General features: G+C 39.1%; 3 protein-coding genes and 1 pseudogene across 12 annotated transcripts in view; 1 reads left to right on the top strand and 3 right to left on the bottom strand.

Annotated features, from left to right (window-relative positions):
• The window catches only part of LOC131317703 (sodium/hydrogen exchanger 1-like), a 67843-nt gene that overhangs the window by 37194 nt on the left and 13082 nt on the right, over window positions 1-17567 (bottom strand). The gene's annotated exons all lie outside the window — the stretch shown is intronic.
• Window positions 1-17567, bottom strand: part of LOC131317710 (sodium/hydrogen exchanger 2-like) — a 66026-nt pseudogene that overhangs the window by 36677 nt on the left and 11782 nt on the right.
• LOC131317706 (uncharacterized) lies at window positions 1155-8822 on the top strand. Of its 9 annotated transcripts, none has more exons than XM_058347281.1 (9): window positions 1155-1441; window positions 2435-2547; window positions 2755-2927; window positions 4035-4128; window positions 6719-6825; window positions 6904-6997; window positions 7356-7441; window positions 7563-7627; window positions 8255-8822. In XM_058347281.1, exons 1-9 carry the CDS (start codon window positions 1240-1242, stop codon window positions 8362-8364), a joined length of 1044 nt encoding a protein of 347 aa, XP_058203264.1. In that variant the 5' UTR covers window positions 1155-1239; the 3' UTR covers window positions 8365-8822. The 9 variants fall into 9 exon arrangements, with proteins under 9 accessions (XP_058203264.1, XP_058203265.1, XP_058203263.1 ...); XM_058347282.1 differs by having other exon boundaries at window positions 1156-1441; window positions 2441-2547; window positions 6719-6830; window positions 6909-6997; XM_058347280.1 differs by having other exon boundaries at window positions 1156-1441; window positions 6719-6830; window positions 6909-6997.
• LOC131316197 (uncharacterized) lies at window positions 9290-12522 on the bottom strand. Its single transcript, XM_058345497.1, has 4 exons — window positions 11425-12522; window positions 10928-11326; window positions 9804-10730; window positions 9290-9727 (listed from the first exon to the last, which is right to left on the bottom strand). The coding sequence occupies exons 1-4, from the start codon at window positions 12520-12522 to the stop codon at window positions 9290-9292; spliced, it is 2862 nt and encodes a 953-aa protein (XP_058201480.1).

Below are 17567 nucleotides of genomic sequence, written 5' to 3'. Positions count from 1 at the left end.
TTTTGGCTAGTTCTGTTGTTTTTTGTTAGCCGGTGTTTTAGGCTTTGGTTCTCATTGTTTTACCTTGTTAAAGTTCCTTGTTGGTAGCCATTTCAGAGTCTGTTTTGGAAAACTCCGTATATTCTGTTTGTTTGCTCTATAAAGTGGTTAATTTACCCCCAAAAAAAACATATATCCGCATCGTAATATCTGATAATCCGTTAGGTATAATCATGGTGAATATTTATTATATACCTTGTTTTTTGTACGTTATTTAACAAAAACTAAGGCTACTGTTTGTTTGGCTTATTTATGCTAAAAAATGAGAAAAGATGTTGTCCATATGTTTAAAGTGTGATATGTTTTTTTGGATATTTCAATGTTGTGCTGTTTTTTTTTTTTTTTAGCATAACATCTTGTTTGCTGGTTAAATTTACACGGATTTGATTGAACCATTCCTACGGTAAAATTATTTTAAATTGTGTATCTTGCATTATTATGCATTTTATTTAGTTTTGTGTTGAACATGCGTATAAAAAAATTCCATAGTGAATATGACATAAAAGTCAAATAAAACATTACATGTTTAAATTGCCTGTGTTACAAGGATAATTCTTATTTTCGAATTCTTATTATTAATTTCACGAAATAGCAGAAATTATTTCAAACAACGACTATGCTATCTTGCTTTTAAAATCAACAAATCGCTATACGATTAAAACATCCTTATAATTGCTGGTTTTACTAAAACATAATTTTGTTTTTTCATTTGGATAGATAAATGGTAAGTGCAATTACCATTTTTGCGTTGGATAATTGGTGAACGAGAATTTAAATTATTCGGGTATGGAGAGCATTTTTTTTTCCCTTCAGAACGATATGGGTGAGATATATGTATATTCCGCTATGTGTAATAAATTAGTGTACATGTTTTAATTATTTACCTTATTTCATAACATATCGGAATAATAATAAGATTAAATTCTTTACTTTGTCGGCGTAAATATTTGTTTCCTTCAAATTAACTACATGCCACGTTGTCATATTCTATTGATTGAGACCATTATTTTACAACGTGACGTAATATAATTGATTTAAAAAAAATAAATATTTACACCAATTGTGCAAAGAATTTATTCTCAATATAAAATATTAACAACTTTCCTTTTCATTGTCTTTGGTTTATCGACAGGATACCTCTCTGCTCTGCAATTTGCTTTGCAATCGGCACAAACTGCCACGCCCCCCGTCTATCTCTCTATGGGCACCACCGCAATTACTTTTACCCCGACGGCAACTGCTACTCCGGCGAAGCTCTCTCGCTCTACGGCGGCTCACTGTTGCTCCAACCGCTTAAATTTTCCAATTCTCTTCAGAAACCCAAATTTCAAGACCAAAAGCTCATCATCAAAATCACTTGTATTATCCACACGTCTGCATGCCAAATCATCCTCTGTAATCGGTATATACTCATCTCTGTCTCCCTACATATATAGTACTATACTGACTGTGTAACTTAAGCATTAGATCTGTATTTCGAGGTTGTAGTTGCTATTGGATAAACTTCTTGCATCTGCATTGTTTGGTTCTCGGCTAGATTTCAAATTAGTGATGTGGATGAAAGATTCTAACCTACATGAGGCCAATCCATAGAGGGTGGCCGGTAGGGGTGATAAACATGCCGAGCAGGTGGTTGATCAAGCTAGGTTTGAAAACTTAGTGAGTTTGAGATGAGCTGATCCTCAAACGAGCTTTAATCGAGCCGAATGAGGAGAGTAGTAGCTTGCTCGAGCTTGGTTTAAATCTTTGAAAGAGCTTTTTATGAGCGAACACAACCTCAAACTCGAGTAGCTTGGTTTGTTTAGCAGCCCTAGTGGCAGGTTATACTTTCCATACTAATTTTGGAGATGGCAAGTCTTACGTGTTTTTAAAAAACTAATTTACGGAGATTACTACTATGACATTAGCATGTTGAGAACTTTGGGAGAGATGGTTGCCCCCACAAGACCCATTGGCTATCCTACGATGCGGATCTTTGTTTAAAGGATCGTGCTTCGTATACCCATCCATATGAATATATCTAAGCTTGTGGATGAAAGAAGAACACCAGTTGGCGTATGCCCCTCTTTTTCAAGCCATGCAACACTTTGTAATGCTAAAATTACCCTCAAAATGCTTCAGTATTTTTGGGTTCATTTCTTTATTTTCTTATAATTTCTCATAAGTTGGTACATTTGTAATATCTTAAGTTAAGATTTGAATAAATAGGAAATGCAGCACATTAGAGGAAGATGCAAAGGGACGTGACGCACCCATTCACTCTATTTATGGTAACTATTACACACCCATCGTAGGTTCACATGCGTAGATGGATATTTTCAACGGACAATTTCATTGAGGTGCTTTGGTTCGTTTTGGCTTGATCAGCTATTTATTGTGCTTGCTATTGCTGAAGGTGCAGCAAATCAAGCAGTGGATGCTTCCTCTCCAGGTTCGATTGGAGCCAATGATTTGCTGATTGTTGGACCAGGTGTTCTTGGGAAGCTAGTAGCTGAAAAATGGCGGGAGGTATAATCCGGGTGATTGAACTAACTGACTTATCGCGAGTGTTGCTCTGGTTTAACCCACGAACCTAAAGCCTAACCTGCATTTGGTGCTCATGGTTGTTTGTTTCGAATCTTACTAGAAGAAATTTTCGTGGGTCTGTTCAAATACTTATATGTCTTGTGAGAGAAGTGCTCAAACTTGTAGTATAATTTTGAAGCCCTTGGGCAGGATCACCCAGGTTGTCAGATTTTTGGCCAGACAATGACAACAGATCACCACGATGAATTGGCCAAAATTGGAATTAATCCGTCATTGAAGGGATCAAAAGCAACTCAAGAGTTCCCATATGTGGTTTTCTGTGCTCCTACGTCCCGATCCCTGGACTATCCTGGTGATATCAGGTATGATCACAATTGTGAAATCTCAGAATCCACATATGAGTATAGCTTTATGGAATGCCCGATTTTGAGCTTGTAGTCAAGCATGCAGATATACGACCATTCTCTTTGTGTAATTTTGTGGAAAAACTTCTATGCTGGTATTTTGAGACTCTTAATTCATATTCAGGTTACATCTATTTATATGATTATTCTATTCCTTTTATCTTTTGTATAAGTTTCTGGACAGCCACAAGTGAAGTATGTGGTCATTCATGACTCCTATCTGTTGAACACCGAAGAATTCTTCTTTAATTGTATGTCCTTAAGATATGGCGGTTCAATTGAACAGGTACCTAGCCTCTGTTAGCGTCTTTTGGCAAGAAGTCCTAGATATAGGCACCTTGGTGATGAGTATTAGCACATTCACAAACATTGTACTTAAATTTGTCAATGGGTATCAGCTATGCTATATTGATCTCACTGGAATATTTTAAAAGAAATGAATCATTTGCATCTAGACTGTTGGTGTATTATTGCACCAACTGTTGTGTTTCACTTGTGGTTCATTATCAGGACAAGGAATATGGATCAGGCAGAGAAAAGTGAATCTTAACTGTGATTAACCCCCGTCTCAAGTTGCTTATTAGTGATTTAGGTGGACTGGAAGGGAAAGTATCATTTGGGACTCGGGAGTGAATAGAATAGTTGACTCTAGATGGAGGGCTGTTCATCTTCATGTATTTGCAAAGAATTATGAAGACGTGAGTATGTGAGGTGAATGAGTATGGGGAACACAGGAATGGGATTGATTAGGTTAAGCAGTATAAACTGCACAACTATAAACTGCATAAGTAATGTAGATCATGTATGTGAACATTTAGTTACGACTTTTCTAACACTATCATTTGTAAGTTTGCAACCAGAACAAAATTAAGGTCCTATCCCATTACATCTCCTTACATTATTTTTTGGTCCTAAAGTGAAATAATAAGCCCATTATTGTGTTTCCTTTTGTTTTCCATACAATTTAGTCAACCACAGACTACATTTCTAGTGTTTTGATCTAAAAAAGGGAGGGTGTCCATTTTGAACTTATATGGCTTGTTTGGAATGTCTAACAACAACCAGGGAAGCTGCATCAAGCTGGAGTGGGGAAGGTTCTTTCTTATTTACATCCAGCTCTGCACCATTTGACTGCGATGACAATGGACCTTGTGATGAGGTGCTACATCTAACATGTCCCCTTATTTTCAGCCAGTGACAGTTTTTATGCTTATTACTTCATAAGACGCTTTTCCTCCCAAGTTAGAGATTAAGCATGGATCTGCATTTATTCGATCAATGTTGTTTAATTGATTCCAAATACACTTCTAGTTTTCTCTTATGTGCTTGTTAAGTTTAACCATACATGATTGGTATCATCATTAGAAGGCATTTTACCTATGTCCTATAGAAACCTTGTCCACGTCGTACTTTGTTATCATTTTGGTATATAAATATATAATTTGCTGATAGAATCTGCATTCCCATTTCATTTAGATGCTGGCGCTATGTAAGTAGGATCTAGCAACTACTTGGTTTCCATCTATGCTAATAAGCATACAAGGGTATGGTAGTTGCTGTGGATTAGCTCTTGTTTAGTTATGGTTTATCACATGAAAAAAAATTCGGAAGGAGGGAATGCAAATGTAAGTGAATGCAAAACCTATGGGGAATTCATCTTAGTTTTTCCGAAAAAAAGTCTGTGGTAAGTCAGAAACCATCACCACTGAGCTGCTTTTAGTGTGAAAGTGTGCATGGCCATTGGCTAGTGTGGGTCACTCGTGTTCTTGGTACTTCTATTTTCACCTTCTTAGGGTTCTCTTGTAGTGTGCTTTAATTGAATTTTGATTCCTGGGGACTTCTGATTCAAACCAAGTGTTAAATTGTTGTCTACCCTGAGTTTTGTTTGTAGAATCAAATTCAGCATAGATTCGTAATAATGGCTAGGGTGGCGCTAATGCCACGACTCCTTTTACCACTGCCACGACTGTTTTAGAGGTTTGACAGTTTTATCCTTGCAGAGATCTCTGAGTGTCTGACCCACTCTCCTTTTCTGTAACCCACTCTCCTTTTCCTTTTCATTCTTGACACACTTTTTCTCCGTACTTGCATAGCATATCATCCCAATGCACATTTCTCTCTCCAACCGACCTCCGCCGCCTCCATTTGTATTTGGTTTGAGTTTCAGACACAACAATAGGGGACACTGCAAGTCTGCTAGCAAAAACAACTCTAGATTATGCCTGCCTTTTGGATGTCCTCCGCTGATCTATTTTCATTACACGACCTCTTCAATCCCAATCACTGCAATTCCAATCCCAAGTAACCACCGAGTCGTGTAGTGGTAAATTGGAGCAGCTCTTCGCCTCTAACGCCCTTAATGACTTTGAAATCAATTAGAACGTTCCAATATTTTTGACGCTGTAAGTGTTCCAGTTGCGATCCATTCCAATTTGATTTGCGTGGTTTGATGCCGATGTGGTCGATCATGGTAGCCGCTGCAATTTTGGATTTGGAACATGGAGGACATTGAAAGAAATGAGGGGGGAGAGAAGACAGTGGGTCTGAGAAAGAAGAGAGATAGAGAGAGAGAGCCAAAAAGTGAGAGGAGAGAGAAAGGTGGGTCTGTGAAAGAAAGGGAGAGAAAGAGCCAAAAAGTTGTCTTTGGCTGTGCAGGGCCTTCACGGGAGGGTAAAGCTGTCAAGTAGCTGAAAGAGTCGTGGCAGGATAGAAAAGAGTCATGGCATTATCATTTACCTAATGGCTATTCTATTACCCGGTGAGCATTTAAGTTTTTGAGAGATTGTGTCCATGGGATTTCATATCATCAATGTTCGGAAACATTCTTCGAAAGAGTCTCGTATCCTTTGTCACCCACATTTTTGTCTTCAATTTGAGAGAATTTATTAATTCTTGTTGTAGTTCTTGAGAAGTCATTGGTTATTAGGGGTGATTTCGGTTCGGGGTCGGTCGGTTCGGGGTGGATTTTTCCCGGACCGAATCGGTTCGGGGTGAAATTTTTCAGGACCGATCCCGACCGAAGTTAGGTTCGGTTCGGTTCGGTTCGGGGTGGATTCGGTCCGGTCGGGGATTTCGGGGATTTCGGTCTGCCTGAAATGGAAGGATCAACCTCTTCGCCGGCGACTACTCCGGCTTCTTCTCCGGCGAAACCATGAGAAAGAGGAGAGAGAAGGAGGGGGTCAACTATATATATATATATATATTATACTATAATACTAGTAAAAAAGCAAAAGAAAGGACAAGGCTAGGGCAACTAACAGTCTAGCAGCTATATATATAAAGAAAGGACTGTGTTTGACAAGTTCAAATTTTTTAAAAGGACATGGTTCAGACGTTCAGTGCATTGTTGCTTGTGCAGCAAGTGGGAGGACACGCATGTGTACAATGGTTTTGGGAAAAAGAAAAAGCTGCCGGCTTTCTTCTCCCTTTTGTAAAAGAAATATATATATAAAAACAAATTTCGGTTCGGTCCATTCGGTTCGGTCCGTAATTTCACATAACCGAGACCGAACCGAACCAGGTTCGGTCCACCCCGAACCGAAAATTTATGGCGCCACCCCGACCGAACCGATCGGTCGGTTTTTTCGGTTTTTTTCGGTCCGGTCGGTTTTGAAACACCCCTATTGGTTATGATAATTGCAACAGGTTTTGTAGTTTTGCCAAATGCCAAACCTTTTGAATGATTGGATGCATTATCATTTGTCTGGTGCCAAAAGTTTTGACTTGAATCCTTCTGCATGGCTACACAGGACTTTCCAGTAGTTCCAATTGGGAGGAGGCCTAGGACAGATGTCTTATTGAAAGCAGAAAAAGTTGTGCTGGAGTCTGATGGTTGTGTTCTCAGATTAGCTGGACTTTACATATCCTTCTATGAAATCTATATGTCCAATATATTCATGTAAACACATGTAAGCACCCACGCCCTTAACAGTTAATACAAAGCAGACAGAGGCGCACATGTTTATTGGTTGAGGAAAGGGACTGTTGACACTCGTCCAGATCACATTCTCAATCTTATTCACTATGAGGTTGAGTATTTACTTTTCTCTATTTTCGTACTCTTGATGATTTATTGTCATTACAGTTAGATGTGAGAGTTACCTGGAAAGAAGGGGGGGAAAAACCCCTTCATTTTTTTTTTGGGTTTAATCTTGTTACTTAGGCAGTCTTTTTTTGTATGCATCATTACTGTTATTGCTAATACTCCTTAGTTCCGGCCACGATTCATTTTTGGGTTCATTGTTGTTCCTGCAACTTCTGTCATGTCTCATCCCCTAAATTGGTGAATGATTCTCATGTTCCACAACTTATCTTTGTCATGTTAATTTGTTAAATTTGGTGACTCGTTTGTTTTAATTTTCTGGGGCCTGTGTATTTCTACAAAAGGATGCGGCTTCCCTTTTGGTAGCCATCATGAAGAAGAAACTTAGAGGCCGGATTTTTTTGGGCTGTGACAATCATCCTTTATCCAGGTTCCCAATTTCTTTCGGATACTATATATATTCTCCATAAACTAGTACAATTAACAGCAATGATGATAAATTTTTTCAAATCTGATGAAGAAATTTTCATGCCTTGTGATAATTTTTGCAGACAGGAAGTAATGGACCTGATCAAAAAGAGTGGGAAATTTAGTCAGAAGTTTGAAGGTTTTACAGGTTAGTCCCGTGAAAGTTTGTAGATGGGTTTATAGTTACCATGGGATTAGTTATGCCATGTGTCGTTATAATGAACTAAGAAATAGGATGAAGAGTGGATGATTATGTTCTCCTTTCAACGACGTGACTCGTGAGAGATAATTGGACGAGGGGTGATTAGCTAATAACATGTGCTCGTGGTGTAAGTTAATACTCTATGACATATTTACATGCTAGAATATCGATTTGGTTAATCACGCACCACAAACAACATACTAGCTACTCCGGGGTCCACATGTTTCGCAACCCCTTCAAATTACCGTTTTAATCCTCTCCTACAATCAAACGAGCTCATCATCTATCAATAATGCATACACCTTTCTGGACTATGTTCATGTACATAACACCAAAATAGACTCAGTGACGCATAAGACGCATAGTTCAAATTAGTGACCTACTGAACTTCTGATTTTAGCCACATACTGATGGATCCCTTAGGACACAAATATGAAAACCTAGGCTAAGCTGGTTAAGTTTTAACCAAATGCTGTATTATGTGTCACTGTTTAACTTCTTGTTGGTAATCTGTCGTTGTGGAACAGATCCTACTTCCATGCTGAATGCATCATTACCACTTTATTTTTGCAGGCACCAATGATCCTTTGGGCAAGAAACTAAACAACGAGAAAACTTGTAAGGAAATTGGATGGGAGCCGAAATACCCAAGCTTTGCTCAGTTCCTTGGGGTATCCGAATAATTTGCTTCTTCAATTTCGAGGGATTTAACCGAGTTCAGTTGCTCAGTTCCTTGGTAGAGGTTTGGTATGGTACATGAACAATATCCAGGAATATGTCCAGGAAAGGGGAATGAACCGTTCCCAATAGCCTTAGCTTTCCTAGAACTCATGGGAATTGGAATATTTGGAGTTAACGGGGCAGTGTAGGAAAGTTCTGACATGCAGGTTAATCCCGTTTGCAGTATATACATTTCCCGTTATCTGTAGCAATCCGGTGTGGTTGGGTGCTCCTGGTCCGAGTAGACCAGTTCCTGAGGGACGTCAGCCGAGCCGAGTAGGATTCTGGTCGGTGATGCCTTTCAGTTGTGTAATCAATCTATCTATATATTATAGAAATGTATCTGAGCCTTACAAGCCTACAAACACTCATTCCTAATTTTTTTAATTTCACTTCTTCTTTTTTTGTTTATAAAAAGAAAGAGAGAAATGTGGGGAAGTGGGAGAGAGAGAGAGAGAGAGAGAGAGAGAGAGAGAGAGAGAGAGCGGGTGTGAATATGGATACAAAATTATTATATGCCTCTGGAGCACAGTAACATGATGTCTCATACTCATTCTCTAGCACAAACGTCTTTTAGTGCATAGAATGTGAATAATGTTAGCGTGAAAAAATTAAATTATCTTTTTCATCAAATACTTTTGTGCCCGTCCGTTTGATACGTGGGCCAAAATGCACCAATATGATTTTTTTGTGCGGGGCCAAAAAGCACCAATATGAATTTTTTGTTCCGTGCATCAAATGGATACAAATGCTAGTATTTTTTTTTTTTGAATAGATCATAAGAGATACATAAGATCAGAGCAAATCTTTACATAACACCGAATCTAAATCGGGCGAAATACAACCCGTATGAAAAAGATTTTTTCTATGAAGACACCTCGACGCAATTCAATGAGCCGCTGAGTTGTTTTTTCTATTGGTCCACACAAAACTCCATTGCTTTGCACCTGCCCATCTTTTAATATTCTCTACTGTTGTAGAAATCTGCCAACCGACCTGAGCCTTCGGGTCATTGATGCTGTCGATAAGATTTTTGCAATCTGATTCGAAAATTACAACAGAAACATCCATCGCTAAAGCTATAGCACATGCAATCCTTAATGCCCATGCTTCGATAGCCAATGCTGAACTGCTCTTTACACGATCACAACGCAAAAATCGAGCTAATCCACCACTATCCCTGGCAATAATGCCAAAGGCAGCATAGCTGCGGGAAGATTGATACGCTCCATCACAATTAATTTTAAGAACACCAGGGGGGGGGGGATTCCTCCTACCCACTGGTGCAGCAACCGTAGGAGAATTCCTCACCTTTGCAAAAGTAGCCTGCAGATAGTCAACGTTCGCCATATTTGCCTTGAAAATCACCTCTTTCAGGATTTAAGACTTTTCCACTGAATACCCAGTTGTTCCGGGATTTCCAAATGGCCCAACAGAGTTGAAAAATACACCCTATATCTTCTTTGGTAGTTTCTTTTGCCAAATCTCCGCACAACAGATCTTCCATCCATTTATCAGCTGTAACCCTCTCATTTCTCAATACCCAATAGGACTTCCCACTTCCAAACCAGACAGCTCGACTCCAAGGACAGTGAAAAAGTAAATGTTCAATGGATTCAGATTCATGATCACAAATAGAGCATATTGGACTGGTAGCACATTTCCTTTTAAACAAATTTTCTCTACAAGCAATCCAATTGCAAACTACTTTCCACATAAACATACGTACCTTAGGATTTGTTGGGATATTCCACAGGCGATTCCACATAGTTTTTGGAGGAACATGAGACGTTGAGGGGGCTGCTTGATTATTCCTTGCATTATTCAGAAACCATTGGCCATAACCTGATTTCACTGTGTAATTCCCAGAGTTGGTGTGTTTCCAAATGAGTTTATCAGGCAAACCAGTAAGGCTGATTGGGATCTTGCAAATGGCTTCCACTTCCGCAGCAGGGACAACACACTTCAGCTTCTCTGAATCCCAAGTTTTGGTGACATGATTAATGAACTCAACCACTTTAAGAGGCTCCCTTTGAACATTAGGAAGAGAGGCAACCTTAGTCCCATTAAGATCCGGAATCCAGTTATCATCCCAAAATTGAATTGATTCTCCATTGCCCACACTCCATTGGACTCCCTCCTGGATGAGATTTCTTCCTTCCAATAAGCTACACCAGCTCCACGATGGCGAGGCCCCTCGAACAGCCTCCATACAAGATTTGTTGTTGAAGTAAAGTCCCTTAAGAACTCTTGCCCATAGAGCATTTGGATTAGTCAGAAGGCGCCAGAATTGTTTAGCAAGGAGGGCTAAATTGAAAGATTCGAAGTCCTTAAACCCATACCACCCGAACCTTTTTGCTCAGTTAATTTGTTCCAAGCACCCCAGTGGATCTTCCTCCCTTTATCCGTAGTACCCCACCAAAACTTTCTAATCACAGAGTTCAAAGAATTACAGAGAGATACTAGGGCTTTAAAACACATAGAAGTATGCATAGGAATGGGTTGAATAACCGATTTTATGAGTACCTCTTTTCCCGCCTGGTTTAAATGATTGTTACTCCACCCTTGAACTTTCCTGATGATCCTATCTCTGAGGTAGCCCATGGACTCTTTTTTTGACCTTCCCCAAAGAGCCGGTAACCCCAAATAAGTAGTGGACCCCTCCATTTCTTTCATGCCCAGAATTCCTTTGATCTCATTCTTGAGGTTGTCCGGTGTATTTGCTGAAAAACTGAGGCTTGATTTATGAACATTGAGGGACAGGCCTGAAGCTTCACTAAAGCAATTCATCAACTCCTTGAAATTGGTGCAGAATTGAGGCACTGCATCAAGAAAAACTAGGGAATCATCTGCAAATAACGAATGTGATACCACTGGGCATCTTTTCCTCATGCGGACACCAGCCAGGGATTTATTCTCTAAAGCCTTTTGCATAATGATGGAGAATACATCAGCAACAATTAAAAAGAGATACGGAGAGAGGGGGTCCCCCCGTCTGAGTCCCCTATTTGGCAACACCTCACAAATCTGGCCCCCATTGACATAGATGGAATATTTAACCGAACACCCACATTGCTTAATCCAATCAATCCACTTTTTATCGAAACCCAGTTTAACCATGACTTGAAACATGAAGTCCCAGGCTCCCAGCACACTCGATCATAGGCCTTATTAAGATCTAATTTTATAGCAACAGAAGCTTTTGAACCCACCCTCTTATGTTTAAGAAAATGGAACACTTCATGGGCCACAATGATGTTATCATGCACCTGACGGCCTGTGATGAAAGCTGATTGTTGCTCTGAAATAATACTCCCCATTAATGTTTGAAGTCTGGTAGTGAGAATCCTAGAAATAATCTTGTGCACAAACCGACAGAGGCTAATCGGTCGGAATTGGCTAATAGTTTCAGGGTTTGCAACCTTAGGGATGAGTGTAACATTTGAATGGTTTACCTCTCGAAGAAGAACCCCATTTTGGAAGAAATTCTGCACCGCTTCGAAGACAACGTCACCAACTACATCCCAATAAGTCTGGTAAAACAACCCTGGAAAACCATCAGATCCCGGCGCTTTAAGAGGTCCCATTGCGAATACAGCAGCTCCCACTTCGTCAAGGGAGACTTCTTTTACTAAACAAGCATTCATCTCCGGCGTAATAATAGGTTCAATCAAACTCAGTAAGTCCCCAAAGTCCCTAGCAGGAGGGGTATCATACAGGGATTGGAAGTGGTTCTTAATGATCCCCGCAATCTCTTTATTTTCAGAATGCCAAACTCCATCATTGTCCTTTAGTCTCACTATCTGATTTCGTTGCCTTCTTTGAATGGTAGTCAAATGGAAGAAACGAGAGTTCTTATCCCCCATTTGCAACCATTTTACCCGAGAACGTTGGTGCCAAAACATCGCATTCTTTTGCCATAGGTCTTCTAGCTTACGAATCAACTCTTTCTCCAAGGCCCTAAAGTCTGGGTTGTTACCATTTCCAAGCTGTTTCTGAACATCCAACAATTGTTCTTTTATACCAACAATTCGGAGGCACAAGTCCCCAAAATTAGCACGATCCCATTCCTTCAGCAAATCCTTACAACCTCGAAGTTTTTTGCACATCGCCAACGTCATGGAACCTTCCCAATCTTTACTCCCGCTAGCGAAACAATACTCCTACAATCCTCCTCTGTGACCCAAAAGGATTCAAACCGAAATGGTCTCCCTACTTTATTCAATGTTAGAGATGTATTGAGAGTGAGAGGATTGTGGTTGGACCCCACCGCAGCCTCAACAAAGACAGTAGCTTGGGGGTATAACTCACGCCAACCAGCATTTGCAAAAGCCATATCAATCCGTTCCATAACCAAATCTCCATCCCTTCTGTTGTTTCTCCAGGTAAATCTAGGCCCTTAAACTCGAGATCAACTAACCCACAATCACTCAACATATTTTGGAACAAAGTGGTCAACCTCTGGTTTGGAAGATTTCCCCCAATCTTATCTTCTGAGCTTAAAACTTGATTAAAATCACCCATGCACAGCCAAGGAACATTCCCTGCACAACCAATACTTCTTATCCTGTCCCAAACCTCTGCCCTTCCAGCCCTAGTAGGACAACCATAAACAAAGGTAGCCTCCCAACTACGGCTCTCCAATTTATTCGTAACTAAAACGTGGAAGAAATTCTTAGTGGCTAACTCAACGTTGATCTCCACATCAGAATTCCACCATAAAGCTAACCCTCCGGATAGCGCTTCGGGATCAACATAACTACTGAACTGAAAACTAAAACTACAGCGGATGGTCTCAAGCACGACCTTATTATTTTTTGTCTCCATCAGAAAGACGATGGAGGGACGATTTCTACGCACCAAATCACCCAAAGCCTGGCTTGTCAAAGTACGCCCAACTCCTTGACAGTTCCAGGTTAGGACTAGCATTGGGGAAGTGGCTGTTTGGGGCCAGCCACCAGCCCTTTCTCATCAACCGTAACAATCCCAAGAACCTGCTCCATCGCTTCTGAAGCCACAACTTCCACTGGGACCATAGCTTGCTCATCCTCCCCATCAAAATTAGACTGAGTAACTTGAACTTCACACAGCCCTGTTACACCATTTCCCTTAGGTAATGATAAAAGATTGCTGGATTTCTTGACATACTTCCGGGTTTGGCGACTATTTCTTGACATCCTCCCCATCAAAATGCTAGTAATTTGACTATGGGATAGTGTGACAAGATACGGATCATCTATCAGATAATGTGGGAAGCGCATAAGAATGGGAGTCCAATTTTTTGATCGATAATGGCGGTCCGACATACATGCGATAAGATATTACTTATTTTAAAAGTATTTGACTGGACTCTTCCATAATTCAATACGAGTCCCACCATGGCTATATTTGCATCATGGCTGAGTTCTGTTAAGGTTTTTGGATTTTTTTTTATTGTACTTATTCAATTTTTTTTTGCATTTGTTAATTTTGCACCTAACTTTTATGGATTATTAATTCGTCTCGTTAAAATGAATCGGAAAAGTAAAAAATTATAACTTTTATCTTTTGGGTTTTTTTTTTTTTGTTATGTTCTCATTCAAAAAATTTCCACCTTTGTTAATTTTGTGCCTAAAACAAATCGAAAAAGTAAAAAAAAAAATTATGACTTTTATCCAAGAGTAGTGATAATGCCAAAACTGTTTTTGTTGGTACCAAAACTCTAAGTGCATAAAAGTCTTGCACATTGCGCATGATACAAGTCTTTTGTGTACTTAAGTTTTGACATTAACAAAAATAATTTTGACATTATCATTTCCCTTATCGAAATCGAAATATTTTTTGAAATATCAAAGATGAAGCCTAAAAAGTCGGCTTTGATCCTTTTATTTGGGGGGCGATGATTGGTAATCTTATACACACAAACTCTGGTTAATTATTATAGTACTATACATTCTTGATGCCTGGTCGAGTTGCTGTTTACATGAATAAAGACCTATAAAATGATCACCCGAATAATCGTAATGAGACCTTGTGCGGCCTCATTTTGAACCATAGGAAAGATCAAACCAGAGATTTTTTCAAGAAGAGGATCCCAATCCTCTAAGATCCTCTTTTGGACTTGCTATCTGCAATACTTACAAGCCCCATGAAAATCAGGTTACTTGACAAGTACTACATATGCAATGATATGTATATAGATTTTCGTGTGTTTGAAATCTCTTATTATTTTGGAGAACTCATGTGTATTGAACGATTTTGAACACATCATTCTGTTGAGTACGTTTTTAGCTCCTTTAGAGCTTTCTTTGCTGATTGAAATCACTCAAATTTTAGATCTCAATGGGAAAATCAATCCTGTCAATGATGATATTGATTGAACATCGATCCATTTGATTTTAAGACACATCCATCTTAAGAAAATAAATTGGCATACTGGATTGAAATCGCTAATCTCAAGCTAAATATGTTGCAATCATGGACTGATCGATACCCAATCCACATGATTTATTGATAAGATTGATGGTTCAGCTAGATCTAAAATATGAACAACTCCAATTAATAGGCCCGAAAAGAGTCAAAAAATAAATAAATAATCCCAACGACGGGAGGGTGTCCTCTTTCTTCCCATGGGGTAAAAAGGGAAAAACAAAAAAAAATAAGGTGCCTCTCAAGTTCACCTTATTGCAGAAGGGTTTCCCTGCAATATGTGGCAACGCCGCCTTCTCCAACGGCAACTACGCCGACACCGTCCGTCACTAGACGGACGCCATCGCCTTCCCCCTCCCCGTAGAACCACGTCCTCCCAAACCTCCCTCAACCAGTACCCCGAATCCCTATCCGACGCCCAAAAGATCGTCCAGCTCAAGCCCGACTGGGCCAAGGGCTACTCCCGCCTCGGCGTCGGCCACTTTGGCCTCGGTAGCTACGACGACGCCGTTTACGCCTACAAGAAAGGTCACGTCCTCGACCCCCCCCAACGATGGCTTAAAGTCCGGCCTCATAGCCGCTCATTCCGCTGCCGTTAAGTCACAGCCGTCTTCGTTGTCGCCGGGCGAGGAGATGAATGTTTCTCTCCCTCCCTCTCCCTCCCCCTCTCCCTCTCTCTCTCTCTCGCTTTATATATATATATATATACTAGTGTTTACCCGTCCCTACGACACTATCTACTCTGGCCTGTGCCTGCGGCACTATTCACCTTGATTGGAATTGAAATTACCATTTGAATCTTGATAGTGGCTCAAAACATTATTTTCATTTTCAAATAGTTATAAAATTTTTAGAAAAGATAAAAAAAATAGAAAAAATGATAACCAGAACCAAAAAAGTACTACGTATCAGAGAAAAATGGCAATGACTGTTTGTGGCCGGACAATCAAAAGAAAGGCTTTGATGAGAGAGAGAGGGAGAGATGGGTGGTAACTACTTGGTCACGAGCCCTTGGATCAAATGAATTTTAGTCGTTCCAACAACTTATCTCCACGTCCTTCTGTTTTATAATATCCGGTGAGGGATCCCTCATTTTATTAAAATGCGGGACTGCCTTTTCCGATTGAATTTCGATGATCCGAGCCGCTCAAAGTGATCAGAACGTGATTTTAAAGGTCCCCGTGAGAAATCAGCAAAAAAAATGACCGGGAAGGGCTTTATCCGAGCAGTTTTCATTGAACGGTTCAAAAAAAAACTGCTCGGATGATGCCCTTCCCGGTCATTTTTTTTGCTGATTTCACATGGGGACCCTTAAAATCACGTTCTGATCACTTTGAGCGGCTCGGATCATCGAAATTCAATCGGGAAGGAGAGTTCCGCATTTTAATAAAATGAGGGATCCCTCACCGGAACGTAGCTCTATATATATATATATATATATATATATATATGTATGTATGCATGTACGTATGTATTCGAATTAGATCCCCAAGTGTAAACCCTAGGAGCGGATAAAAAAAAAAACACCCTAGATTGTTTCAACTACAAAACCAATTTGTAAACTTATTGACCAAGCCCTATAAAAACTGCAATGTACAGAGTAAGGTGGCAAATAGGCGGGTTTAGGTCAAATTGGTTAAGTCTTTAATGGGTCATTGATCCATTTAGAATTCATTAGTTATGAGCCTAATTACCTACACCCAATTCAACCCATTTATTTAAAACCCGACTCGACCTGCTCACTAACCCAATTACATATATATTTTTTCTGAACGACATTAACCTAATTACACATATATTAAAATTCTAAAATTTTAGAATGACTAAAATATCCATATATACTGAAATGACCATATTATCCATGTACATCTAAATAACTAAAATACCCATGTACAATAAAATTGTCATATTATACATCTAAATGACTAAAATACCTATCTAAATTGGCATTTTGTTGCAAATAATTAACGACATTCGCTACAGTGCTCTCTCTCTCTCAGTTTTCTTTTAATCAAGGTGGGTTTGAATTAAAAAGTAGAGAGTGATTTTTTTCGTCTTTATTCAAAAAAATTGCATTTGGTAGTTTTGCGTCAAACTTTTGTGAATTATGGCTTCGTCTCGACGAGAGGAACCGAAAAGGTAAAAAAAATTTGATCGAAATTCACAATTTTTTTAAAAAGTACAAAAATAAGTCAAAAGGATAATTTTTTGTCTTCTTTAAAAAAATTATGGGTTCCGATACAAAATTTATATTTTTTCGGTTCCTTTCATCGAGACAAATTAATAAGTTACAAAAATTTAATGCAAAACTAATAAATGCAAAAAAAAAAATTTGAATAAAGAGGAAAAAAAGCCACTCCCTTATTTTTAATCAAACCCACCTTAAGTACAAACACATATGCGTGCATTTATATATGTGCAACTGCGTGTCACTTACCCAAAAATATTTTACTTACCGAAAAAAAACAATGTGTATATATAAATTTTTCACTTTTTGGGTTTTGTATATATAAAACTGCTAAAAACTCTTGTCCTTTCCTTGTTCCACTAACAACTTTTTTCACTTTTTTGGTTATGTTCTTATTCGATTTTTTTTTTTTTTTGCGTTTGTTCGTTTTGCGCCAAATTTTTTTTTACTTCAAATCAAAAAGTCAAAAAAATTTGGCGCAAAATGAACAAACACAAAAAAAATTCAAATAATGACAAAATGCGATTTTTTCTGAAAGTCTGGCAATTTTGCAGATTCGGTACCTCTGTT

Source organism: Rhododendron vialii, chromosome 2a (assembly GCF_030253575.1).
Source record: "Rhododendron vialii isolate Sample 1 chromosome 2a, ASM3025357v1".
Taxonomy (NCBI): Eukaryota; Viridiplantae; Streptophyta; class Magnoliopsida; order Ericales; family Ericaceae; genus Rhododendron; species Rhododendron vialii.
The sequence above is the reverse complement of the archived record's forward strand: the minus strand, read 5'-3'. Positions and strand labels throughout refer to the sequence as shown.